The 26,943-nt window shown below is 48.5% G+C and overlaps 1 protein-coding gene across 1 annotated transcript in view; it reads right to left on the bottom strand.

Moving 5' to 3' along the window:
- Positions 1-26,943, bottom strand: part of LOC115117353 (homeodomain-interacting protein kinase 3-like) — an 87,233-nt gene that overhangs the window by 7,848 nt on the left and 52,442 nt on the right. The window contains 5 exon segments of the mRNA XM_065011182.1: positions 22-143; positions 1,194-1,317; positions 4,567-4,729; positions 4,895-5,079; positions 8,100-8,140. Of these exon segments, the coding sequence (XP_064867254.1) occupies positions 22-143; positions 1,194-1,317; positions 4,567-4,729; positions 4,895-5,079; positions 8,100-8,140 (635 nt within the window).

Below are 26,943 nucleotides of genomic sequence, written 5' to 3'. Positions count from 1 at the left end.
TCCCCCCTCTCTTCTCGTTACCTGTGTGATGAGCCCAGGTCTGATCTGTAGGGGCTGGATGGAGGGAGCTTGGGTGACCAGAGGCACAGCAGTCTCCATGCGTACGGAGAAGCCCTGAGGCTTGGCCGCGTTAGTGGGGATTCCTGGAGGACCGGAAAGGGAAACATGTGTTCCACAGTAAGTCCAAGTCAGTAGATTTTGCTATAGAGGTGGATGGAAAGGAGGGAGGAAGAGAGGGGGGAGAGAGAGAGGGGGGAGAGAGAGAGAGAAGAGAGGAGGGGAGGAGAAAAAGAGAGGAGGGGAGGAGAAAGAGAGAAGAGGGGAGGGGAGGAGAAAGAGAGAAGAGGAGGGGAGGAGAAAGAGAGAAGAGGGGAGGGGAGGAGAAAGAGAGAAGAGGGGAGGGGAGGAGAAAGAGAGAAGAGGGGAGGGGGAGGAGAAAGAGAGAAGAGGGGAGGGGGAGGAGAAAGAGAGAAGAGGGGAGGGGGAGGAGAAAGAGAGAAGAGGGGGGGGGAGAGAAAGAGAAGAGGGGGGAGAGAGAGAAGAGAGGGGAGAAAGAGAGAAGAGAGGGGGAGAAAGAGAGAAGAGAGGGGGAGAAAGAGAGAAAAGAGAGGGGGAGAAAGAGAAAAGAGGAGGGGGAGAAAGAGAGAAGAGAGGAGGGGGAGGAGAAAGAGAGAAGAGAGGAGGGGGGGGAGAAAGAGAGAAGAGAGGGAGGAGGAGAAAGAGAGGAGGGGGAGGAGAAAGAGAGAAGAGGGGGAGGAGAAAGAGAGAAGAGAGGAGGAGAAGGAGAGAGAGAGAGGAGGAGAAAGAGAGGAGGGGGAGGAGAAAGAGAGAAGAGGGGAGGAGAAAGAGAGAAGAGAGGAGGAGAAGGAGAGAAGAGAGGAGGAGAAAGAGAGGAGGGGGAGGAGAAAGAGAGAAGAGAGGGAGGAGAAAGAGAGAAGAGAGGAGGGAGAAGGAGAGAAGAGAGGAGGAGAAAGAGAGAAGAGAGGAGGAGAAAGAGAGAAGAGAGGAGGAGAAAGAGAGAAGAGAGGAGGAGAAAGAGAGAAGAGGGGAGGAGAATGAGAGAAGAGGGGAGGAGAAAGGAGGAGGGGGAGGAGAAAGAGAGAAGAGAGAAGGGGGAGAGGAGAAAGAGAAGAGAGGAGGGGGAGGAGAAAGAGAGAAGGGGGGAGAAAGAGGAGAAGATTAAGAAGTCATACCCTGCATCGTTGGGGGGCACAGGATGAGTGCCTGTTGAAATGAGTCGCTGCAGCCAAACTGGCCATTTCCTGTTTGGAGCGGTATCCCAGGGTGCATCACTGAGGGGGCAGAGGGGGCTAAAGCCTGAAGACAAGACAGAGACATGAGCCCCCTGACATCTACTACAGAAACTAATGGGTTAGATCAACACAGAGACATGAACCCCTGACATCTACTACAGAAACTAATGGGTTAGATCAACACAGAGACATGAGCCCCCTGACATCTACTACAGAAACTAATGGGTTAGATCAACACAGAGACATGAACCCCCTGACATCTACTACAGAAACTAATGAGTTAGATCAACACAGACATGAACCCCCTGACATCTACTACAGAAACTAATGGGTTAGATCAACACAGAGACATGAGCCCCCTGACATCTACTACAGAAACTAATGGGTTAGATCAACACAGAGACATGAGCCCCCTGACATCTACTACAGAAACTAATGGGTTAGATCAACACAGAGACATGAGCCCCTGACATCTACTACAGAAACTAATGGGTTAGATTAGCCCCCTGACATCTACTACAGAAACTAATGGGTTAGATCATGAGACCCCCTGACATCTACTACAGAAACTAATGGGTTAGATCAACACAGAGACATGAGCCCCCTGACATCTACTACAGAAACTAATGGGTTAGATCAACACAGAGACATGAGCCCCCTGACATCTACTACAGAAACTAATGGGTTAGATCAACACAGAGACATGAGCCCCCTGACATCTACTACAGAAACTAATGGGTTAGATCAACACAGAGACATGAGCCCCTGACATCTACTACAGAAACTAATGGGTTAGATCAACACAGAGACATGAGCCCCCTGACATCTACTACAGAAACTAATGGGTTAGATCAACACAGAGACATGAGCCCCTGACATCTACTACAGAAACTAATGGGTTAGATCAACACAGAGACATGAGATCCCCCTGACATCTACTACAGAAACTAATGGGTTAGATCAACACAGAGACATGAGCCCCCTGACATCTACTACAGAAACTAATGGGTTAGATCAACACAGAGACATGAGCCCCCTGACATCTACTACAGAAACTAATGGGTTAGATCAACACAGAGACATCTGACATCTACTACAGAAACTAATGGGTTAGATCAACACAGAGACATGAGCCCCCCTGACATCTACTACAGAAACTAATGGGTTAGATCAACACAGAGACATGAGCCCCCTGACATCTACTACAGAAACTAATGGGTTAGATCAACACAGAGACATGAGCCCCCTGACATCTACTACAGAAACTAATGGGTTAGATCAACACAGAGACATGAGCCCCCTGACATCTACTACAGAAACTAATGGGTTAGATCAACACAGAGACATGAGCCCCCTGACATCTACTACAGAAACTAATGGGTTAGATCAACACAGAGACATGAGCCCCCTGACATCTACTACAGAAACTAATGGGTTAGATCAACACAGAGACATGAGCCCCCTGACATCTACTACAGAAACTAATGGGTTAGATCAACACAGAGACATCTACTACAGAAACTAATGGGTTAGATCAACCAGAGACCTGACATCTACTACAGAAACTAATGGGTTAGATCAACACAGAGACATGAGCCCCCTGACATCTACTACAGAAACTAATGGGTTAGATCAACACAGAGACATGAGATCAACACAGAGACCCCTGACATCTACTACAGAAACTAATGGGTTAGATCAACACAGAGACATCTGACATCTACTACAGAAACTAATGGGTTAGATCAACACAGAGACATGAGCCCCCTGACATCTACTACAGAAACTAATGGGTTAGATCAACACAGAGACATGAGCCCCCTGACATCTACTACAGAAACTAATGGGTTAGATCAACACAGAGACATGAGCAGACTGTCTATCAACAGGGATTTCATCAGCACAACATAAGGGGAATTGTGGCCTCAATAACTATTTTCATAAAGAAAGTGTTTCTGAGAAGAAAATAAGGGAAAAATACCAGAACTTTGACTCTCCATAATTAAAAACCTCCTAGTGTAAGTCTTGTGACAGATTCCAACATATAATCCGCATTAGCCTCACATCCCCAGTAGATGGCGACCTGCCTGTCTGGAGTCTGAGCCAAACAGCAGTGCAGTATGCACCAAGCATAGAGTAAGAGTACAGATCTAGGATCTGTCCATATAATCGTATTATTAAATAATTTAAAAGGCAAAACTGATCCTAGATCAGCAGTCCTACTCCAACACTTTATGAATAAACAAAGAACAGAGCAGGAGCCTGTGCCTGTGGTTCAGAGGTCACTGCTCTGACCTCTTGTGCCCGGCCTACAATATTGAATCCAGGGAATTAGAGCAGGGCTGAATCCAACATGAATCCAACATGATCAAAGGTCTGGAAAGTCCAATAAAAAAGTCCACCCAGAACAGGGACCGGCCCCCATACACATGACAGTCAACACAAAGCATTCTGAGAGGTGAATACTGGGAGATCTGGTGCATTTTCCCACCAAATACTTCCTGTAACTGGAACCAATCAAAGTTCACCTACATCAGAGCGGATGTGTTTTACACACACAAGGCTTTCCTAGAGACCACCCATTCTGTTTCCCCCCCAGGGGTAAATACTGAGCACTAGAATTAAGGATGTGTTTTACACACACAAGGCTTTCCTAGAGACCACCCATTCTGTTTCCCCCAGGGGTAAATACTGAACACAAATGCACTAGAATTAAGGATGTGTCGATATATCAACTTGATTCAATTGGGCTTGTGGTATATGAGGTTCAGACGCCATCACCTTCACATTGTACCAACAGTTGATATGAGAATGGACTTCTAATGTGTTGACAAAGATGGACTTGTATTTCCAGAAATAGCTGGTTGGTATTTAGAATAACAAAGTGAAAACATGACAGTACGAGGCCAGTTGAACCCATCTGTCTAATAGGATCAGATGGCTCCAAACTTCAACCATCTCTCCTCAGCAACACAACGCACCCGCGCTGTTGCCATGACATAGCCTACGTAACGTCCTGGCGTCGCCACGACAGCGAAGGTGAACGGCTACAGTTCCATGTGAGGACGAGGGGGGCGATAAAGCCCCATGTCATCCACTCCGACCATCTGGAGGTCTGGGTCAGGGGAAAACACGCCTTGGTCTAGCTGTTTCTCAAATGAAGACTTGTCTGATAAAACTGTCTCCATTCAAATCTAATATGAAGTCTAACTGCTCTAGCAGTGGTACATTGTCATATAGACGTCTATTCATATAAACAGAAATGTTTCCCTCCATGTGACGGCTACTGTATTGATGTGGTGAAGCTACTTACTTGGTTGTGGATGGTGGCCATCTTGCTGAAGGGCCCGGTCAGGTTAACTGTGGTGGTGGTGGTGGTCACCGGTCTGATGAAGGGGGCTTTGTTCCGGTTGAGCGTGTCGTAAGGACCGGGACGAGAGCGGGTAACGTCCATGATGTGGAAACATGATTTGACACTGATGGAGAGAGGAAAGGAGGGGGTTGGAGTTATTTTCATCACAGTACAGCAGGCCCCAGCTATTCTTTATGCTTGTCCTCCTTTTACAAATAACTAAATGTTTCATCATGTCTCTTCTCTACGAAAAGGTCAACCCGCCTGAAAGACAGTGGGGGAAACTCACTGGTTGCTATGGGGGAAGTCGAGCAGGTGTTGCATGGACATAAAGGAGTGGCTGAGCGCCTCAGCGGGGGCAATCCTCTTCTCCGCATCGATCCACAACATCCTCTTCAGCAGGCCTACAAACTCTCTTCGGTCCACCTTCTCTGCCAACAGGTCACTACCTTCCAGATTCATCACCAAGTTGACCTGGGAGAGAGAGGCAGGTCAGGGCTCAGGAGAACTGGTCATCTGTTATCTTTCCCAGTGTTTGTGTCCATTTCATCTGGAGCCTCAGGAAGTTTTAAACCAGCTTTACAAGTCAAGGGAGACTTGGTTAAGGGACAAACAGTATAAACAGTCACTATGCTGGAATAATCCTTTCCTAAATTAAAAATACCAGACATTTTGCAGAAGTTTATCAAATGTGAAAACATCAAACCAACCATTGTGATAAGTGGAACGATGAGGCATTTTTCATATCTACAGCATTCTACATCCCTCGTCTCTACACATCTATATCACCCCCCCAGTCTCTACACATCTACGTCCCCCCCCAGTCTCTACACATCTATGCCCCCCCCAGTCTCTACACATCTACTATGCCCCCCCCCAGTCTCTACACATCTACACCCCCCCCAGTCTCTACACATCTACGTCCCCCCAGTCTCTACACATCTACGTCCCCCCAGTCTCTACACATCTACGTCACCCCCCCCCAGTCTCTACACATCTACGTCTCCCCCCCAGTCTCTACACACATAATCCCCCCCAGTCTCTGCACATCTACGCCCCCAGTCTCTACGTCATCCCCCCGTCTCTACGTCACCCCCTCGTCTCTACGTCACCCCCCGTCTCTACGTCACCCCCCGTCTCTACGTCACCCCCCGTCTCTACGTCACCCCCCGTCTCTACGTCACCCCCCGTCTCTCGTCATCCCCCCGTCTCTACGTCACCCCCCGTCTCTACGTCACCCCCGTCTCTCGTCACCCCCCGTCTCTCGTCACCCCCGTCTCTACGTCCCCCCGTCTCTCGTCACCCCCCGTCTCTACGTCACCCCCCGTCTCTACGTCACCCCCCGTCTCTACGTCACCCCCCGTCTCTACGTCACCCCCCTTCCTCACGTCATCCCCCGTCTCTACGTCATCCCCCGTCTCTACGTCATCCCCCGTCTCTACGTCATCCCCCGTCTCTATGTCATCCCCGTCTCTATGTCATCCCCGTCTCTACATAATCACCCCCCAACTCGAAAAAACATCAGCAGGGAAATGTTCAACCCATGATCTCATTGTCAGGGAATTTCCAGCTGTGGTTTCACCGAAGCTTGACTTTCAAACTAAGTGTTGGGTGCTGAACCTTAGCATGTCACTTAGCATATGACTAGAGATGTGAGAATGGGGTTTTTCCAGCAATGAGATGTACGTACATGTTCTAGCTTTTTCAGTCAAACAGCTGAAGGTAAACTTCCTCTCTCTCAGATCTACGGCCCCATGTCATCTAACCATCTGACAATGGGCTTCCTGAGTAGAGACTCATCAACACGGTCTAGTTAGAACAGCTGAAGGTGAACTTCCTCTCTCTCAGATCTACGGCCCCATGTCATCTAACCATCTGACCATGGGCTTCCTGAGTAGAGACTCATCAACACGGTCTAGTTAGAACAGCTGAAGGTGAACTTCCTCTCTCTCAGACCTACATCATCTAACCATGAGCTTCCTGAGTAGAGACTCATCAACACGGTCTAGTTAGAACAGCTGAAGGTGAACTTCCTCTCTCTCAGACCTACATCATCTAACCATAAGCTTCCTGAGTAGAGACTCATCAACACGGTCTAATTAGAACAGCTGAAGGTGAACTTCCTCTCTCTCAGATCTACGGCCCCATGTCATCTAACCATCTGACCATGGGCTACCTGAGTAGAGACTCATCAACACGGTCTAGTTAGAACAGCTGAAGGTGAACTTCCTCTCTCTCAGACCTACGGCCCCATGTCATCTAACCATCTGACCATGGGCTTCCTGAGTAGAGACTCATCAACACGGTCTAGTTTGAACAGCTGAAGGTGAACTTCATCTCTCTCTCAGACTCTCAACACGGTCTAGGCCCAGCATGTCATCTAACCATCTGACCATGGGCTTCCTGAGTAGAGACTCATCAACACGGTCTAGTTAGAACAGCTGAAGGTGAACTTCCTCTCTCTCAGACCTACATCATCTAACCATCTGACCATGGGCTTCCTGAGTAGAGACTCATCAACACGGTCTAGTTAGAACAGCTGAAGGTGAACTTCCTCTCTCTCAGATCTACGGCCCCATGTCATCTAACCATCTGACCATGGGCTTCCTGAGTAGAGACTCATCAACACGGTCTAGTTAGAACAGCTGAAGGTGAACTTCCTCTCTCTCAGACCTACGGCCCCATGTCATCTAACCATCTGACCATGGGCTTCCTGAGTAGAGACTCATCAACACGGTCTAATTAGAACAGCTGAAGGTGAACTTCCTCTCTCTCAGATCTACGGCCCCATGTCATCTAACCATCTGACCATGGGCTTCCTGAGTAGAGACTCATCAACACGGTCTAATTAGAACAGCTGAAGGTGAACTTCCTCTCTCTCAGATCTACGGCCCCATGTCATCTAACCATCTGACCATGGGCTTCCTGAGTAGAGACTCATCAACACGGTCTAGTTAGAACAGCTGAAGGTGAACTTCCTCTCTCTCAGATCTACGGCCCCATGTCATCTAACCATCTGACCATGGGCTTCCTGAGTAGAGACTCATCAACACGGTCTAATTAGAACAGCTGAAGGTGAACTTCCTCTCTCTCAGATCTATGGCCCCATGTCATCTAACCATCTGACCATGGGCTTCCTGAGTAGAGACTCATCAACACGGTCTAGTTAGAACAGCTGAAGGTGAACTTCCTCTCTCTCAGACCTACATCATCTAACCATCTGACCATGGGCTTCCTGAGTAGAGACTCATCAACACGGTCTAGTTAGAACAGCTGAAGGTGAACTTCCTCTCTCTCAGACCTACATCATCTAACCATGAGCTTCCTGAGTAGAGACTCATCAACACGGTCTAGTTAGAACAGCTGAAGGTGAACTTCTCTCTCTCTCAGACCCCATCATCTAACCATCTGACCATGGGCTTCCTGAGTAGAGACTCATCAACACGGTCTAGTTAGAACAGCTGAAGGTGAACATCCTCTCTCTCAAGATCTACGTGCGCCATGTCATCCAAACAGTTGAAGATGTACTTCCTTGCTTAGAGACTCATCAACACGGTCTAGTCTAGAACAGCTGAAGGTGAACTTCCTCTCTCAGAGAGACAGGGGATCTAAGAGAGAGACCTGAGAGAGAGACTCAGGGGAGAGACAGGTCTAATTAGAACAGCTGAAGGTGAAGAGACTCTCTCAGAGAAAGATGTCATCTAAGATCTGACCATGGGCTTCCTGAGAGAGACTCATCAGAGACGGTCTAGAGAGAACAGAGAAGGTGAGACTCTCTCAGACCTACATCATCTAACCAGAGACATGGGAGAGAGTAGAGACTCATCAGACAGGGAGAGAACAGAGAAGAGTGAACTTCCTCTCTCTCAGATCTACGGAGACAGTCATCTAACCATCTGACCATGGAGACAGGGAGAGAAAGAGAGAGAGAGACAGGTCTAGTTAGAAGAGAGACAGGGAGAGAACTTCCTCTCTCAGACCTACAGAAAGAGAGAGAGGGAACAGAGAACTTCCTCTCTCTCAGACCTACATCATCTAACCATCTGGGAGAAAGAGAGAGAGACAGGGAGAACAATAAGGATTTGGTTTATCCCTTCAGCCTTTATCTCCAGAGTTGGTTCAAGAGACTCAAAAAGAGGATGCTTGTGTTGGGGTTTTCTTCTCTGGTGGGAGAATGTTTGGTGATGGTGAGATCATCAAAGGTTTGTTTTCAGTGAGGGCTAGGAGGTGTGTGTTTTGGTCAGAGGAGCGAAAGAGGAGGGGTCAGTGTATGGAATGGTTGAGAGGCTTGCTGAGGGGGGTCTTCTGGAGATGTCTTTTGGGCTGAAGGTGGGTCCTTCTTACTTTCATGTCATCTAACCATGCTGAGTAGAGACTCAGACTCCTGCAGTTAGAACAGCTGAAGGTGAACTTCCTCTCCTCAGATTCAACAGATGCTCCCCTAAGGCAAACCCTGGGCTTCTGAGAAATGACTCAGCGAATCTGTGAAAAGAAGGGAACTTCGAGGGAAAAACAAAGACGTGAATAGACTCGAGCAAGAGAGAAAAGGAGGAGATAGAAGAGAAAGACACGTGTAGAACTGTAGCTGAAGGGAACCCTCTCTCTCAGAACTTCCCGTGGCTAGAAAAGGAGCAGATAGAGAGACACGGTCTAATTAGAGGAGATGAAGAGAAAGACACGTGGATAGACCGAGCTAGAGGACCGTGGATGTCATCTAACCATCTGACCATGGGCTTCCTGAGTAAAGACACTGGATCAGACACGAGCAAGAGAGAAAGGAGGAGATAGAAGAGAAAGACACGATGCCCCATAGTCATCTAACCATCTGAAAAGGAGGAGATAGAAGAGAAAGACACGTGGATAGACACGGCAATTAGAACAGCTGAAGGTGAAAAGAGATCAGACCTAGCCCCATGTCAAAGAGACCAGGAGGCTTCCTGAGAAAGAGACTCATCAACACGGCTAATTAGAAAACAGGAGATAGAAGAAAAGACACGTGGATCAGACCGAGCATCATCTAACCAAAATGCATTCCTGAAAGAACATTCCCTGTATCTATGAGTAACAGAAGGGGAAAGAACATTAACCCTAGAGACTGTATTCCCTGTACTATGACTGTAACAGAAGGGAAAGAATTCCCGGTCTAGTTATGAACATTCCTGTATGCTAACCATCTGACCATGGGCTTCCTATGACTGTAGCAGAACAGCTGAAGGTGAACTTCCTCTCTCAGAAGGGGAAAGAACATTCCCTGTATACTATGACTAACAGAAGAACAGGGAAAGAACATTCCCTGTATGCAGACTAACAGAAGGGGAAAGAACATTCCCTGTCATGCTAATGACTGACAGAAGGGGAAAGAACATTCCCTGTATACTATGACTAACAACACGGTCTAATTAGAACAGGGAAAGAACATTCCCTGTATCAGATCTACGGCCTGTAACATCTAACCAGGGGAAAGAACATTCCCTGTAGAGACTGCTATGACTAACAGAAGGGAAAGAACATTCCCTGTATGCTATCATCTAACAGAAGGGGAACATTCCTGAAAGACTCATTCCCTGTATGCTATGAACAGCTAACAGAAGGGGAAAGAACATTCCCAGTATGCTATGACTGTAACAGAAGGGGAAAGAACATTCCCTGTATGCTATGACTGTAACAGAAGGGGAAAGAACATTCCCTGTATGCTGTGAACTTCCTGCTATGACTGTAACAGAAGGGGAAAGAACATTCCCTGTCATGCTATGACTGTAACCATGGAAAGAACATTCCCTGTATGCTATGACTGTAACAGAAGGGGAAAGAACAGCTGAAGGTGAACTTCCTCTCTCTCCCATAATCATCTAACCATAAGCATCATGAGTCTAGAACATCCCAGCACAGTTCTCTTCTCCATTAGAACAGTGCCTGAACTTCCACTCTAAACTGCCCAGTCCTACATTCACTCTAACCATGAGCTTCCTGACAGAGACTCACCTTCAAGCCCAGTCTGCTGACCAGCTCTCCAGCCTCACACATCCCGTGGAACACAGTCATCACCTAACAGGTAATAGATGTACGTTGACATTCAGGAAAGATGCATTGAACTGTCTTCTCATGCCATGACTGGGAATGAGTGAGGGGGGGGTGGGACCCTGTATGAGACTCATGACGTGTCTAACAGGGGGAGGGAAGAGTGACATTCAGGGGCCCTGGACATGAGTGACTAACAGAAGGGGGGGCCCAGGGAATGATTCCCTGATGAGAGGAGGGGGGGACCCTGGGAATGAGAACAGGAGAAGGTGAACTTTCTCTCTCTCAGCTGGGGCTAACCATAAGCTTCCTGAGTAGAGGAAGAACATTCCCTAGTTAGAACAGCTGAAGAGTGAACTCTCCTCAGACCTACATCATCTAACCATGACGTGCGGAAGGGGGAACATTCCCTGGGAATGAGTAGAGACTCAGGGGGAGACCAGCTGAAGAGACCCTGGGAAAGACTGACGTGCGACATGGGAGCTGGGAAGAGTGACCCGGATTTGGGGACTGGGAATGAGACGTGCGTGGAGAAGGGCCCAGGGAGATGAGTGAGAGAGACAGGGGAGAGGAGGGAATGAGTGACAGTGGGAGAGAGAGAGAGAGAGACCCTGGGAATGAGAGACAGAAGGGGGAGAAAGAGGGCCCTGGGAATGAGTGACGAGAGACAGGGAGAAAGAGAATGAGGAGATGAGTGACAATAAGGGGAGGGCCCTGGGAATACTGAGTGACTGTAACAGACGGGGAAAAGAGGCCCTGGGAATGCTTGACTGTAACAGGGTAGGGGGGAATGAGGTGATGGTGAGATAACAGAAGGAAAGGCCCTGGGAATGAGTGACGTAACAGGGAGGGAAAGAATGATTCCCAGTGTATGCAGGGTGATAGACAGGGGGGGTCTTCTGAGTGACGTGTGCAGGGTAGGGCCCTGTAGGCCCTGGGGAACTCCTGCAGAAGGGCCCTGGGCCCCCACAAACAGTGACGTGCGAGGGTAGGGCCCTGGGAATGAGTGACGTGCGCAGGGTAGGGCCCTGGGAATGAGTGACTGTATGAAAAGATGGAGAGAAGGGGAAAAGAGTGACAGCCTTTATGCAGGGTAACAGAAGGGGAAAGAAGATGCTTGTGTATGGGGGGTAGGGCCCTGGGAATGAGTGAGGTTTGTTTTCAGTGGGGGGACATTCCCTGGGAATGACCAGAGAGGTGCGAAAGGGGTGGGGCCCTGTATGGAATGATTGACATGTAACGTAGAAGTGAAAGTTTCTGTCCCTATGACCTCAAGACCTGGTAGGGGAACCAGGGACCCTCAGAGAAGTCACCCTCAAAGCATCATTACAGATGCTAACAAAAGCCTTAGAGCAAGAGAAACAACTACTTGAAGGTCTCAGAGCAAGAGAGAACCGATTGAAAGAAAGACACGTGGCACCCCGCTATGCTAGAGAGAGCCAGAAGGAAAGACACCAGTTACATGTGGGTGTGACCGTGATCAGGCCCTAGCTGGAGGAGAGAGGAGTATGACTGTATGCCGCTGCCTGCATGGAGGAGTGAAGAGAAAGACACAGGATTCTGCGTTTCACACAGAAAGGAAAGATGAGAAGAGATAAAACATCTTGCTGCTTTATGTAAAAGCAAAGGGGAAAGGCTTCTTACTGTAAATTCTGCTCAGAAGGGGAAAGAGGATTCCTCCAAATCATGAATGTAAAAGAGTCAGGGGTGCTTCAGTTGCACTTCTCCACTCAGATGGGGAAAGTATTCCCTGTCATTGGATCACAGAAGGGGAAAGGTCATTTCCTCCAGTGCTAGTTTTCTCCGGGATAAAGTTCAAATGCAAAGCTCAACAGAAGGGAAAAACAGGTGAAATGTAGCTGAACAGAAGGGGAAAGAACATTCCCTGTATGCTATGACTGTAACAGAAGGGGAATGATTCCCTGTATCTACCTACTGTAACAGAAGGGGAAAGAACATTCCCTGTATGCTATGACCTAACAGGGGGTGGGAACATTCTGTATGCTATGTCTAACAGGGGGAAAGAACATTCTGTCTGTGTCTACCTACTGACTGTAACAGGTGGGAAAGAACATTCCCTGTATGCTATGACTACCTAACTGGGTGGGGAAAGAACATTCCCTGTATCTATGACTGGGTAACAGAAGGGGAAAGAACATTCCCTGTATCTATGACTGTAACAGGTCTACCTACTGGGGGGGATGAACATTCCCTGTATCTATGACTGTAACAGGTGGTGGGATGATTCCCTGTGTCTACCTAACAGAAGGGGTGGGATGATTCCCTGTATGCTACCTAACAGGGGGAAAGATGATTCCCTGTATGCTATGACTGTAACAGAAGGGGGAAGAACATTCCCTGTATGCTATGACCTAACAGGGGGTGGGATGATTCTGTCTGTGTGCTACCTAACAGGGTGGTGGGATGATTCCCTGTATGCTACCTACTAACAGAAGGGGTGGGATGATTCTGTATGTATACCTAACAGGTGGGGGAAAGAACATTCCCTGTATGCTATGACCTACTGTGGGGAAAGAACTTCTGTATCTGCCTACTGGGTAACAGGGGGAATGAACATTCCCTGTCTATGTCTGCCTAACTGGTGGTGGGATGATTCTGTATGCTGTGACTGCCTAACAGAAGGGTGGGATGATTCTGTATGCTATGACCTACTGGGGGTGGGATGATTCTGTATCTGTGACTGGGTAACAGGTGGGATGAACATTCCCTGTATGTCTACCTAACTGGGGGTGGGAACATTCCCTGGATGTTTATGAGAACAGTTGGGGAAAGAACAGGCCTGTATGCTATGACTGTAACAGAAGGGGAAAGAACACCTGTATGCTATGGTGTAACAGAAGGGAAAGAACATTCCATTAGATGCTTAGTGCTGACTGTAACAGAGGAGGGGAAAGAACATTCCCTGGCTATGGACATTAACAGGGGGAAAGGAGTTGTGTTTGAGAAGTGCAGGGAAGAGAACAGGGCTGTGTTGGCATTCTTGAGACTGAAGGGAACATTCCCCTAAACTATCCTCTCTGGAAAGACTCTGGGTCTTGGACAGAAGGGGCTTAACCCTGCCTGTTTGGGCTCAAAGGGGAATGACTTCCAGCTTTCAGAAGGTTTCATCTACCATATCTTTTAAATAGGGAAAATGTCATTAACCTGTATATGGATCTAAATGCCAAAGAACATTCCCTGTATGCTATGACAGAAAATCAAGGGAAAGAACAGATGATATAAACATAAAGAGGGGAAAGCATTCCCTGTAGCTATGACGTAACAGAAGGGGAATTAACATCTTTACTAATTAACAAAAAATGACATTCCCAGTTGGATCCCTAGTGTCCTGTACACAGAGGGGAAAGTCTTGACCTCTCCTCTGAACCAACAACCAGGGGAAGGCTACAACCATCACTAGTTAAGGGGAAAGAACATTCCCTGTTCTTATCAGATGGCCTTCTCCCTAGTGAACCCTGCCAGCATGAGCATGAGGACCCAAGGTCTGTATGTGTTTACAGTTATGTCCCTCTCAGCCATTCAGTGTTAAAGAACATTCCCTTCCTGTCTGACAAACCAGATGGAAATATGTCAGTCTGACTTGGTAAATGGGGAAGGAGGAAATATGTCAAGCTCTGACTTGGTAATGGGGAAGGGAGGAAATTGTCAAGTCTGACTTGGTAATGGGGAAGGGAGGAAATCCCTGTCAAGTCTGACTTGGTAATGGGGAAGGGAAGGAACATTCCCTGTAAGTCTGACTTGGTAATGGGGAAGGGGAAAGGAACATTCCCTGTCAAGTCTGACTTGGTAATGGGGAAGGGGAGGAAATCCCTGTCAAGTCTGACTTGGTAACAGGGGAAAGGAAATTCCCTGTCAAGTCTGACTTGGTAATGGGGAAAGGACATGCTATGACTGTAACAGAACTTGGGGGAAAGAACATTCCCTGTATACTATGACTGTAACAGAAGGGGAAAGAACATTCCCGGAATGCTATGACTGTAACAGAAGGGGAAACAACATTCCCTGTATACTATGACTGTAACAGAAGGGGAAAGAACATTCCCTGTATACTATGACTGTAACAGAAGGGGGAACATTCCCTGGTAAATGACTGTAACATGAAGGGGAAAGAACATTCCCTGTACTATGACTGTAACAGAATGGGGAAAGAACATTCCCAGCCTGATTATGACTGTTCTCAAGGGAAATAACTTCCACATATGACAATCCTCTGTAAATACTCCACAATGACAGAACACAGGATTTTAAAAATCCATTTAATGCCTTTTTAAACAGAAATACCTTATTTCATAAGTATTCAGACCCTTTGCTATAAGACTGGGAGCTCAGGTGCTGATCCTGTTTCCATTCATCATCCTTGAGATGTCCATCTGTGGTAAATTCACTTGATTGACATGATTTGGAAACTGACACACACGTCCATATCAGTACTGGGACAGTTGACAGTGCATGTCTCCGGCAAAACCCTGGGAAGAGATGGAAGGACCCTGTCTGAAGAGTCAGAGACAGGATTGTGTGGGGCACCTGGGAATGGTGTACCAAAAAATTTCTCAAGATCCTCAAGTCTGACAGTGACCTACCATCACCCTGGGAATGAAGAAGTTTGGGACCACCAAGACCCTTCCTAGAGCTGCGGGGGGCCCCTGGGAATGAGTGACAATCGGGGGTGGGGCCCTGGGAATGAGTGACTGCAAGAACCTGGGAATGGTCACTTACAGGGCCCTGGGAATGAGTTCCTCTTTGGAGATGGGAGAACCTTTGGGAAGACCCTACAAACATCTGCGGGGGGGCCCTGGGAACTCCACCAATCAGGCCCTGGGAATGGTAAAGTGGCCAGACGGGGGCCCTGGGAATGAGTAGCGCAGGGTAGGGCCATGAATGAGCCCGTGCTTTGGGGTGGGCCCTGAGAATGAGTGATTCTCTGGGTATGGGCCCTGGGAATGATTGAACTCAGGGTAGGGTCTGGGAATGAGTGAAGAGCCAGGGTAGGGCCCTGGAAACCAATCACTGCTCATTAGGGCCCTGGGAATGAGTGATCCTTACGGTGAAGCTGGGAATGGTGGTGTCAGCATATGCCCTGGGAATGTTTTTCAGCTGGGTAGGGCCCTGGGAATGAAAGACTAGTTAGGATCCTGGGAATGGAGTAAAGCACAGAAGGGCCCTGAAAACCTGCTCCAGTAGTGCCCTCAGAACCTCAGACTGGGGTGAAGGTTCCCTTCCAATGAAAACAACCATAAGCACACAGCCAAGACAACGCAGGGGTGGCCCGAGACATGTCTCTGAAAGTCCTTGAGTGGCCCAGCCAGAGCCCGGATTTGAACCCGATTGAACATCCCTGGAGACCTGAGTTTCAAGTCTAGCTGTGCAGTCATCGACTTCCCTCCAACATGACAGCCTTGAGCAAGGGAAACAGAAAACTCCCCAAATACAGGTGTGTCACCAGATTGAAACGCTCTAGCGTCAGTACCCAAGACTGAGGCTGTAAACACCCAGGTGCTTGTCCGTGATCAGGGTAGCTGGGTCTGAAACTTATGTAAATGTGCATTTCAGTTTGTAATTTTTTTGTACAGATGGGAAAGATGAGATTCTAAAACCTCTTTTTGCTTTGTCAATGGGCATTTCTGTGTAGATTGAAGGGAGCTTCTTAGAAAATTCTGCTCAATTTCAGTCAGAATGGCTCCAAATGGCTGTAATGAATAACAACATGTGGAAAAAGTCAAGGTGGTCTGGGAACACTTTCAATGGAGTGTATGTCAGTCTGATCACCTTTCCTAATGGAGAAGGGATGAAATCAAATGTCAGCTCAATCTCGGAGACAAATGCCAGAGAAATGAAGAAAAACAGGATGTGTACCCTGGTTCATTGCCTACTGGGATGATTTGTCTGTGTCTGAGTGGTGTGATTTGTCTGTGTGCAGTTGGGATGTGTCTGTGTACCACTGGGTGGTGGGAGGGAGGGATGGTGGTAGAGCAGAGTCTGAAGGTGGGATTGATTCCTCTGTGTGACTCATGGGTTGGGATGATTCTTCCTGTGAAGACTTGGGATGATTAACATGTAGTGTCTGCAGCAGTACACCTCACCCACTGTGGGAGATTCTCTTCAATAAAACACTGGGTCAGTGGGATGATTCTGTCTGTTCTCACCTACTGGGTCATGATGAGCTGATCTCTGATTCTGTCCTCCTCATCTACCTACTGGGTGGTGGGATGATTCTGTCTTGTCATACCTACTGGGTGGTGGGATGATTCTGTCTGTGTCTCCCTACTGGGATGAGTCTGTCTCCTCTCCCTCTGGGTTGGGCCCTGATTCTGTCTGTCTGCGCCCTACTGGGTGGTGGGATGATTCTGTCTCCCTCCTCATCTGGGTGGTGGGATGATAACAGGGATAATATGGGATGATTCTGTCTGTGTCTCCTCTGGGATGATTCTGTCTCTACCTACATGGTGGGATGATTCTGTCTGTCTCTACTTGGTGATAAATCCCAGGGAGGTTTATCATCAGTTGTAGAGAGGCCTGTCTGACGTCAGTCACACCAAGGTGTCAGGGAAAACATCCATTAGAGGCTTAGTCTGCCTTGGGGGGGAAGAGGAGGGCGAGAGGGACATCTCGTCATTCCACTGGGGTGGAGGATTGTGTTTGAGAAGTGCTCAGGGCTGTGTTGGCATTCTTGAGACTGCAGGGCACTAGCCCCTAATCTATCTCTCTATTGGACTCTGGGTAAATTGGACAGGCTTAACCCTGCCTGTTTGGGCTCAAATTCAATGACTTCCAGCTTTCTCAGGTTTCATCTACCATATCTTTTAAATGCAAGAAAATGTCATTAACCTCATATGGATCTAAATGCCAAACGCCCTCCTCAGACTCTCACAGACAGAAAATCTCTCTATAGAGACTCAGATGATATAAACATAAAGAGTGTGTGCACGCTCCCTCAGTGCATCTCTCAATCTGACTCTAGCCCTCCTCATCATCTTCTCTAAAAAACGCCTCTCCTCTCTATTGCGCGCCCTCTCCACATATGTGCGCGCCCTCCATCTCTGACAATTAAAAAAAATGCCCTCTCATGATCCCAGAAGTGTCCTACACAGAGACAAGTCTTGACCCCTCTCCTCTGAACCAACAACCAGCAGGCTACAACCATCACTAGTCTAATAACACCCTGTTCTTATCAGATGGCCTCTCTATTGAACCCTGCCATCATGAGCATGAGGACCCAAGGTCTGTATGTCTTTACAGTTATGTCCCTCTCAGCCATTCAGTGTTAAAGGTATTCCCTTCCTGTCTGCAAACCAGATGGAAATATGTCAAGTCTGACTCTGTCAAGTCTGACTTGGTAATGGGGAAGGAGGAAATATGTCAAGTCTGACTTGGTAATGGGGAAGGGAGGCCCTCCTCAAGTCTGACTTGGTAATTGGAGGAAATATGTCAAGTCTGACTTGGTAATGGGGAAGGCAGGAAATATGTCAAGTCTGACTTGGTAATGGGGAAGGCAGGAAATATGTCAAGTCTGACTTGGTAATTGAAGGCCCTCCTGTCAATCTCTCTGTCTCAACTTCTCATGGTAAATGGGGAATCAGGAAATTTTCAAGTCTGACTTGGTAAATGGGGAAGGCCCTCCTCCCATGTCAAGTCTGACTTGGTAATGGGGAAGGGAGGAAATATGTCAATGACTAATGGGGAAGGCAGGAAATACGCCAAGGTAATGGGGAAGGGAGGAAATATGTCAAGTCTGACTTGGTCATCATCAAGTCTGACTTGGTAAATGGGGAAGGCAGGAAATATGTCAAGTCTGACTTGGTAAATGGGGAAGGGAGGAAAATGTCAAGTCTGACTTGGTAATGGGGAAGGAGGAAACCTGTCAAGTCTGACTTGGTAAATGGGGAAGGCACGCCCTCCTCAATCTGACTTGGTAATTGAAGGACGCCCTCCTCAGTCTCTCTGGTATTGCATCAAGAAAGCTCTCTGTCATCATTGATTCCACCAAAGGAAAAACCAAATAACGGAATGTTTTTCAGTGTAATTACAGGCCTTGTCCTGTTTTTTCTGTTCGTTTGTTTACTGCTGAGGAGTTTGGGCATTTGTGGTGTCCTCCTCCTCACTCTACAATGCTTTCAGGAAGCATTCTCCTCACTTCTTACAATATGTGTTACACAGCCTGATTCTAGCACTTGTCCTCAATCTATACACAATACTCCACAATGACAATGGCACAGGATTTTAAAAATCCATTTAATATTTTTAAACAGAAATCCTCATTTACATAAGTATTCAGAATCTCTCTATTGCAGCTCCTCCTCATCATCTCTATTGACGCCCTCCTCCTCATCTCTCTATTGCACGATTCTCCTCTTTGCACGCCCTCCTCATCATCTCTCATCCTCCTGTTTCCATTGATCATCCTTGAGATGTCCATCTGTGGTAAATTGCACTTGATTGGACATGATTTGGAAAGACACACACGTCCATATCAGTACTCACAGTTGACAGTGCATGTCAGCAAAACCCATTGCCAAGAGATGGAAGGAATTGTCTGTAGAGAGCTCAGAGACAGGATTGTGTCTCACAAATCTGCAAGGGTACCAAAAAATTTCTCAAGATCCTCAAGAACACAGTCCTCCCATCATTCTTAAATGTGAAGTTTGGAACCACCAAGACCCTTCCTGAGCTGGCCTCCCAGCATCAACTGAGCAATCAGGGGATGAAGGGCCCTGGTCAGGATCTCAAGAACCTGATGGTCACTACAGAGCTCCAGAGTTCCTCTTGGAGATTGAGAACCTCCTCAGAAGTACAAACATCTGCAGCACTCCACCAATCAGGCCTTTATGGTAAAGTCATCTCCAGACGGAAGCCACTCCTCAGTAAAAAGGCTCATGACAGCCCGCTTGGGGTTTGCCATGAGAAACAAGATTCTCCCTCTGATCTCTCTGCACAAGAGCCCTCCTGGAGAAACCAATCATCTGCTCTCATTGCACGCCCTCCTCCTCGGATTGAAGCATCCTCATCTCTCCACGCCCTCCTCATCCATCATCTCTCTATTGACGCCCTGGTGGTGTCAGCATCATGCTGTGGGGATGTTTTTCTCTCAGGGAATGAAAGACTAGTTAGGATCGAGGAAAGATGGAGTAAAGCACAGAAAGATCCTGAAAACCTGCTCCAGAGTGCTCAGAACCTCAGACTGGGGTGAATGTTCACCTTCCAACAGAAAAACAACCATAAGCACATCAGCCAAGACAACGCAGAAGTGGCCTCATCATGTCTCTGAAATTGACGCCCAGCCTCATCTCTCTTTGAACCCCTTCATCCCTGGAGACCTCTAGCTGTGCAGCGACGCCTCCCATCCAACATGACTCTGGAGAGGATCTGCACGCCCTCCCCTCAAATCTCTCCATTTTAGCCCTCCTCATACCCAAGACTTGAGGCTGTAAACCTCAAAGAAGGTGCTTCTCTGAATACTGTAAAGGGTCTGAATCATGTAAATCTGATATTTCAGTTCCTAATTTTTTGTCATTTGAGAAATCTAAAAACCTGTTTTATTGCACGCCAGGTTTGTCATTCTAAAATTGCTCATCTCATGACATCATGCGCCCTCCTCCTATCTTCTCTAGTGTCTTGCTTTGTCATTATGGGGTATTGTGTGTAGATTGATGAGGGAGGAGAAAAAAACAATTTCATCCTGGCTAACATAACAACATGTGGAAAAAGTCAAGGGGTTGAACACTTTCTGATCATGCACTGTATTCAAGCCCCCTCCTCTTGGTAATGGAGAAGGGATGAAATATGTCAGAACATCTCGGAGACAAATGCCAGAGAAATGAAGAAAATCAGGATGTGTACCCAGGTTCACTCCCAGGATTTATTGAGTGTGTTTGTGTGTGCAGTTGATCTCTGTATGTACATGTGTGGGAGGGAGGGATGGTGGTATTGCACGATGAAGGAGTGGTCTCATTGCATTCCTCCTGCTCATCTCATCATTGGTGTTACCATCTTCCTATGAAGACTTGACATTAACATCTAGTGTCTGCAGCGTACACCTCACCCACTGTGGCCTTCATCTCTTCTAAAACACTGCTGCCTCAGTGTCACACTCCTCCTCTCTCTCTATTCACACACGCCCTCCTCCTCATCTCTCTATTGCACGCCCTCCTCATCATCTCTCTATTGCACGCCCTCCTCATCATCTCTCTATTGCGCCCCCTCCTCATCATCTCTCTATTGCACGCCCTCCTCATCTCTATTGCACGCCCTCCTCCTCATCTCTCTATTGCACGCCCTCCTCCTCATCTCTCTATTGCACGCGCCCTCCTCATCATCTCTCTATTGCACGCCCTCCTCTCATCTCTCTATTGCACGCCCTCCTCATCTCTCTATTGCACTCCCTCCTCATCCTCCTCCTCATCTCTCTCTATTGCACGCCCTCCTCATCATCTCTCTATTGCACGCCCTCCTCATCATCTCTATTGCACGCCCTCCTCATCATCTCTCTATTGCACGCCCTCCTCCTCATCATCTCTCTATTGCACGCCCTCCTCCTCATCTCTCTATTGCACGCCCTCCTCATCATCTCTCTATTGCACGCCCTCCTCATCTCTCTCTATTGCACGCCCTCCTCAGCTCTCTCTATTGCACGCCCTCCTCATCTCTCTATTGCACGCCCTCCTCAGCTCTCTCTATTGCACGCCTCCTCTCATCTCTCTATTGCACGCCCTCCTCCTCATCTCTCTATTGCACGCCCTCCTCATCATCTCTCTATTGCACGCCCTCCTCATCATCTCTCTATTGCACGCTCATCTCCTCATCATCTCTCTATTGCACGCCCTCCTCCTCATCTCTCTATTGCACGCCCTCCTCCTCATCTCTCTATTGCACGCCCTCCTCATCATCTCTCTATTGCGCGCCCCCTCCTCATCTCTCTATTGCGCGCCCTCCTCATCATCTCTCTATTGCGCGCCCTCCTCATCATCTCTCTATTGCGCGCCCTCCTCATCATCTCTCTATTGCGCGCCCTCCTCATCATCTCTCTATTGCGCGCCCTCCTCATCATCTCTCTATTGCACGCCCTCCTCATCATCTCTCTATTGCACGCCCTCCTCATCATCTCTCTATTGCACGCCCTCCTCATCATCTCTCTATTGCACGCCCTCCTCATCATCTCTCTATTGCACGCCCTCCTCATCATCTCTATTGCACGCCCTCCTCATCATCTCTCTATTGCACGCCCTCCTCATCTCTCTCTATTGCACGCCCTCCTCCTCATCTCTCTCTATTGCACGCCCTCCTCCTCATCTCTCTATTGCACGCCCTCCCTCATCATCTCTCTATTGCACGCCCTCCTCCTCATCCTCTCATCTCATCTCTATTGCATCATCTCTCTATTGCACGCCCTCCTCATCATCTCTCTATTGCACCCTCCTCCCCCTCCTCATCTCTCTATTGCACCCTCCTCCTCCTCATCTCTCTATTGCACGCCCTCCTCCTCATCATCTCTCTATTGCACGCCCTCCTCCTCATCTCTCTCTATTGCACGCCCTCCTCCTCATCATCTCTCTATTGCACGCCCCCTCCTCATCATCTCTCTATTGCACGCCCTCCTCATCTCTCTCTATTGCACGCCCTCCTCATCTCTCTCTATTGCACGCCCTCCTCATCTCTCTCTATTGCACGCCCTCCTCATCTCTCTCTATTGCACGCCCTCCTCATCCTCATCGCCCTCCTCATCTCTATTGCACGCCCTCCTCCTCTCTCTCTATTGCACGCCCTCCTCATCATCTCTCTATTGCACGCCCTCCTCCTCATCTCTCTATTGCACGCCCTCCTCATCATCTCTCTATTGCACGCCCTCCTCATCATCTCTCTATTGCACGCCCTCCTCATCATCTCTCTATTGCACGCCCTCCTCATCATCTCTCTATTGCACGCCCTCCTCCTCATCTCTCTCTATTGCACGCCCTCCTCATCATCTCTCTATTGCACGCCCTCCTCCTCATCTCTCTCTATTGCACCCTCCTCCCTCCTCATCACGCCCTCCTCATCTCTCTATTGCACGCCCTCCTCATCTCTCTCTATTGCACGCCCTCCTCATCTCTCTCTATTGCACGCCCTCCTCATCTCTCTCTATTGCACGCCCTCCTCATCTCTCTCTATTGCACGCCCTCCTCATCTCTCTCTATTGCACGCCCTCCTCATCTCTCTCTATTGCACGCCCTCCTCATCTCTCTCTCTATTGCACGCCCTCCTCATCTCTCTCTATTGCACGCCCTCCTCATCTCTCTCTATTGCACTCCTCCTCCTCATCTCTCTCTATTGCACGCCCTCCTCCTCATCTCTCTCTATTGCACGCCCTCCTCATCTCTCTCTATTGCACGCCCTCCTCATCTCTCTCTATTGCACGCCCCCTCCTCATCTCTCTCTATTGCACGCCCTCCCCTCTCTCTCTATTGCACGCCCTCCTCATCATCTCTCTATTGCGCGCCTCCTCATCTCTCTCTATTGCACGCCCTCCTCCTCATCTCTCATCTCCTCCTCATCTCTCTCTATTGCACGCCCTCCTCATCTCTCTCTATTGCACGCCCTCCTCATCTCTCTCTATTGCACGCCCTCCTCATCTCTCTCTATTGCCCGCCCTCCTCATCTCTCTCTATTGCACGCCCTCCTCATCATCTCTCTCTATTGCACGCCCTCCTCATCTCTCTCTATTGCACGCCCTCCTCCTCATCTCTCTCTATTGCACGCCCTCCTCATCTCTCTCTATTGCACGCCCTCCTCATCATCTCTCTATTGCACGCCCTCCTCCTCATCTCTCTCTATTGCACGCCCTCCTCATCTCTCTCTATTGCACGCCCTCCTCATCTCTCTCTATTGCACGCCCTCCTCATCTCTCTCTATTGCACGCCCTCCTCATCATCTCTCTATTGCACGCCCTCCTCATCTCTCTCTATTGCCCGCCCTCCTCCTCATCTCTCAATTGCACGCCCTCCTCGTGTGTCTATTGCACTCTCCGCCTTTCACCTCCCTCCTCTACCACATTGGCCTGAAGATTGTGTGAGTGTGTGTATACCTACCTGCGTGCCTACGTATGCGAGTGCGTGTGTATGCGAGTGCATGTGTGTACGAGTGCATGTGTGTGCGAGTGCATGTGTGTGCGAGTGCATGTGTGTGCGAGTGCATGCAGTCGTGGCCAAAAGTTGAGAATGACAAATATTAATTTTCACAAAGTTTGCTGCTTCAGTGTCTTTAGATATTCTTGTCAGATGTTACTATGGAATACTGAAGTATAATTACAAACATTTCATAACTTTCAAAGGCTTTTATTGACCATTACATGAAGTTGATGCAAAGACAATATTAGCAGTGTTGACCCTTCTTTTTCAAGGCCTCTGCAATCCACACTGGCATGCTGTCAATTAACCTCTGGGCCACATCCTGACTGATGCCAGCCCATTCTTGCATAATCAATGCTTGGAGTTTGTCAGAATTTGTGGGTACCATTCTTTATTCATGGCTGTGTTCTTGGGCAAAATTGTGAGTGAGCCCACTCCCTTGGCTGAGAAGCAACCCCACACATGAATGGTCTCAGGATGCTTTAGTGTTGGCATGACACAGGACTGATGGTAGCGATCACCTTGTCTTCTCCGGACAAGCTTTTTCCGGATGTCCCAAACAATGGGAAAGAGGATTCAGAGAAAATTACTTTACCCCAGTCCTCAGCAGTCCAATCCCTGTACCTTTTGCAGGATATCAGTCTGTCCCTGATGTTTGTTTTTTAAGAGAAGTGGCTTCTTTGCTGCCCTTCTTGACACCAGGCCATCCTCCAAAAGTCTTCACCGCACTGTGCATGCAGATGCACTCACACCTGCCTGCTGCCATTTCTGAGCAAGCTCTGTACTGGTGGTGCCCCGATCCCGCAGCTGAATCAACTTTAGGAGACGGTCCTGGCGCTTGCTGGACTTTCTTAGGCGCCCTGAAGCCTTCTTCACAACAATTGAACCGCTCTCCTTTTAGTTCTTGATGAAGTGATAAATGGTTGATTTAGGTACAATCTTACTGGCAGCAATAACCTTGCCTGTGAAGCCCTTTTTGTGCAAAGCAATTATGACGGCACGTGTTTCCTTGCAGGTAACCATGGTTGACAGAGGAAGAACAATGATTCCAAACACCAACCTCCTTTTGAAGCTTCCGGTCTGTTAATCGAACACAATCAGCATGACAGAGTGATCTCCAGCCTTGTCCTCGTCAACACTCACACCTGTGTTAACGAGAGAATCACTGACATGATGTGAGCTGGTCCTTTCCTTTTGTGGCAGGGCTGAAATGCAGTGGAAATGTTTCTTTGGGATTCAGTTCATTTGCATGGCAAAGAGGAACGTTGCAATTAATTGCAATTCATCTGATCACTCTTCATAACATCCTGGAGTATATGCAAATTGCCATCATACAAACTGAGGCAGCAGACTTTTGTGAAAATTTATATTTGTGTCATTCTCAAAGCTTTTGGCCACGACTGAATGTGAGTGCATGTGTGTGTATATGAGTGCGTGCGTATGCGAGTGCGTGCGAGACTGCATGCGTAAGCGAGCGCGTGCGTATGAGGCATGTGCGCGTGCGAGTGCATGTGCGAGTGCATGTGCACGTGCGAGTGCACGTGCATGTGTACGTGCGAGTGCACGTGCATGTGTACGTGCGAGTGCACGTGTACGTGCGAGTGCACGTGTGCGTGCGAGTGCACGTGTGCGTGCGAGTGCATGTGTGCGTGCGCGTGCATGTGTGCGTGCATGTGTGCGTGCGTGTGCCTGTCTACGTGCGAGTGCATGTGTACGTGCATGTGTATGTGCGAGTGCATGTGTACGTGCGAGTGAGAAGAATTCCTCTCTGAAGGGAAAAACGTATTTTCCTGGAAGGTGTTTCACTGCAGCCTTCCTAGGACGAAAACAACCCACCATACAAAACCATCCCTGCAGTACAATACAGACAGAGAGAGAGGTCGAGAGAGAGAGAGGTAGAAAGAGGGAGAGAGAGAAAGAGGGAGAGAGAGAAAGAGGGAGAGAGAGAAAGAGGGAGAGAGAGAAAGAGGGAGAGAGAGAAAGGGAGAGAGAGAAAGAGGGAGAGAGAGAAAGAGGGAGAGAGAGAAAGAGGTAGAGAGAGAAAGAGGTAGAGAGAGAAAGAGGTAGAGAGAAAGAGGTAGAGAGAAAGAGGTAGAGAGAGAGGTAGAGAGAGAGGTAGAGAGAGAGGTAGAGAGAGAGGTATAGAGAGGTATAGAGAGGTATAGAGAGAAAGAGGTAGAGCGAGAGGTATAGAGAGAAAGAGGTAGAGAGAGAGGTATAGAGAGAAAGAGGTAGAGAGAGAGGTATAGAGAGAAAGAGGTAGAGAGAGAGGTATAGAGAGAAAGAGGTAGAGAGAGAGGTATAGAGAGAGAGAGGTAGAGAGAGGTATAGAGAGAGGTAGAGAGAGAAAGAGGGAGCTGATTGGGGACACTACCAGGGCCCTATCCTATAGCGCCATATATATCACGGTTGTTGAAACATTGACCAAATGTTGAAAGAAGGTTTGACGTGGCTGAGAGGTGAGAGAAGGAGGAAGAGGCAAGGAGTAGGGTTATAAATACATTCTGCTGTGTGGGATGGAACTAGACCCCATGCTGGGAGTGAGGGGTGACGGCAGCCCCTTTGGCTCCAGTCATCTTGCCCCCGGGGCCCATGGTGAAACCCTACACCCTGGGAGGGGGGTAGTGTCGAAGGGCATGGATTAAAGTACACCTGTTAATGTCCATGTGAACACCCACAGGGCATGGGCATGATAACTGACTGAGGGGCGTACACTAGAAGATAGCTGGCCAGAGAGAGAGAGACTGTAGGTCAGTGGCGGTAGTACCGTAGCGGTAGGTCAGCGGCGTCAGTAACGTAGCGGTAGGTCAGTGGCGTCAGTAACGTAGCGGTAGGTCAGTGGCGTCAGTAACGTAGCGGTAGGTCAGTGGCGTCAGTAACGTAGCGGTAGGTCAGTGGCGGTAGTAACAGCGGTAGGTCAGTGGCGTCAGTAACGTAGCGGTAGGTCAGTGGCGTTTGTAACAGCGGTAGGTCAGTGGCGTTCGTAATAGCGGTAGGTCAGTGGCGTCAGTAACGTAGCGGTAGGTCAGTGGCGTCAGTAACGTAGCGGTAGGTCAGTGGCGTCAGTAACGTAGCGGTAGGTCAGTGGCGTCAGTAACGTAGCGGTAGGTCAGTGGCGTTCGTAACAGCGGTAGGTCAGTGGCGTTCGTAACAGCGGTAGGTCAGTGGCGTTCGTAACAGCGGTAGGTCAGTGGCGTTCGTA

Source organism: Oncorhynchus nerka, linkage group LG27 (genome assembly GCF_034236695.1).
Source record: "Oncorhynchus nerka isolate Pitt River linkage group LG27, Oner_Uvic_2.0, whole genome shotgun sequence".
Taxonomy (NCBI): Eukaryota; Metazoa; Chordata; class Actinopteri; order Salmoniformes; family Salmonidae; genus Oncorhynchus; species Oncorhynchus nerka.
This window is presented reverse-complemented; position numbering and strand designations above follow the sequence as displayed.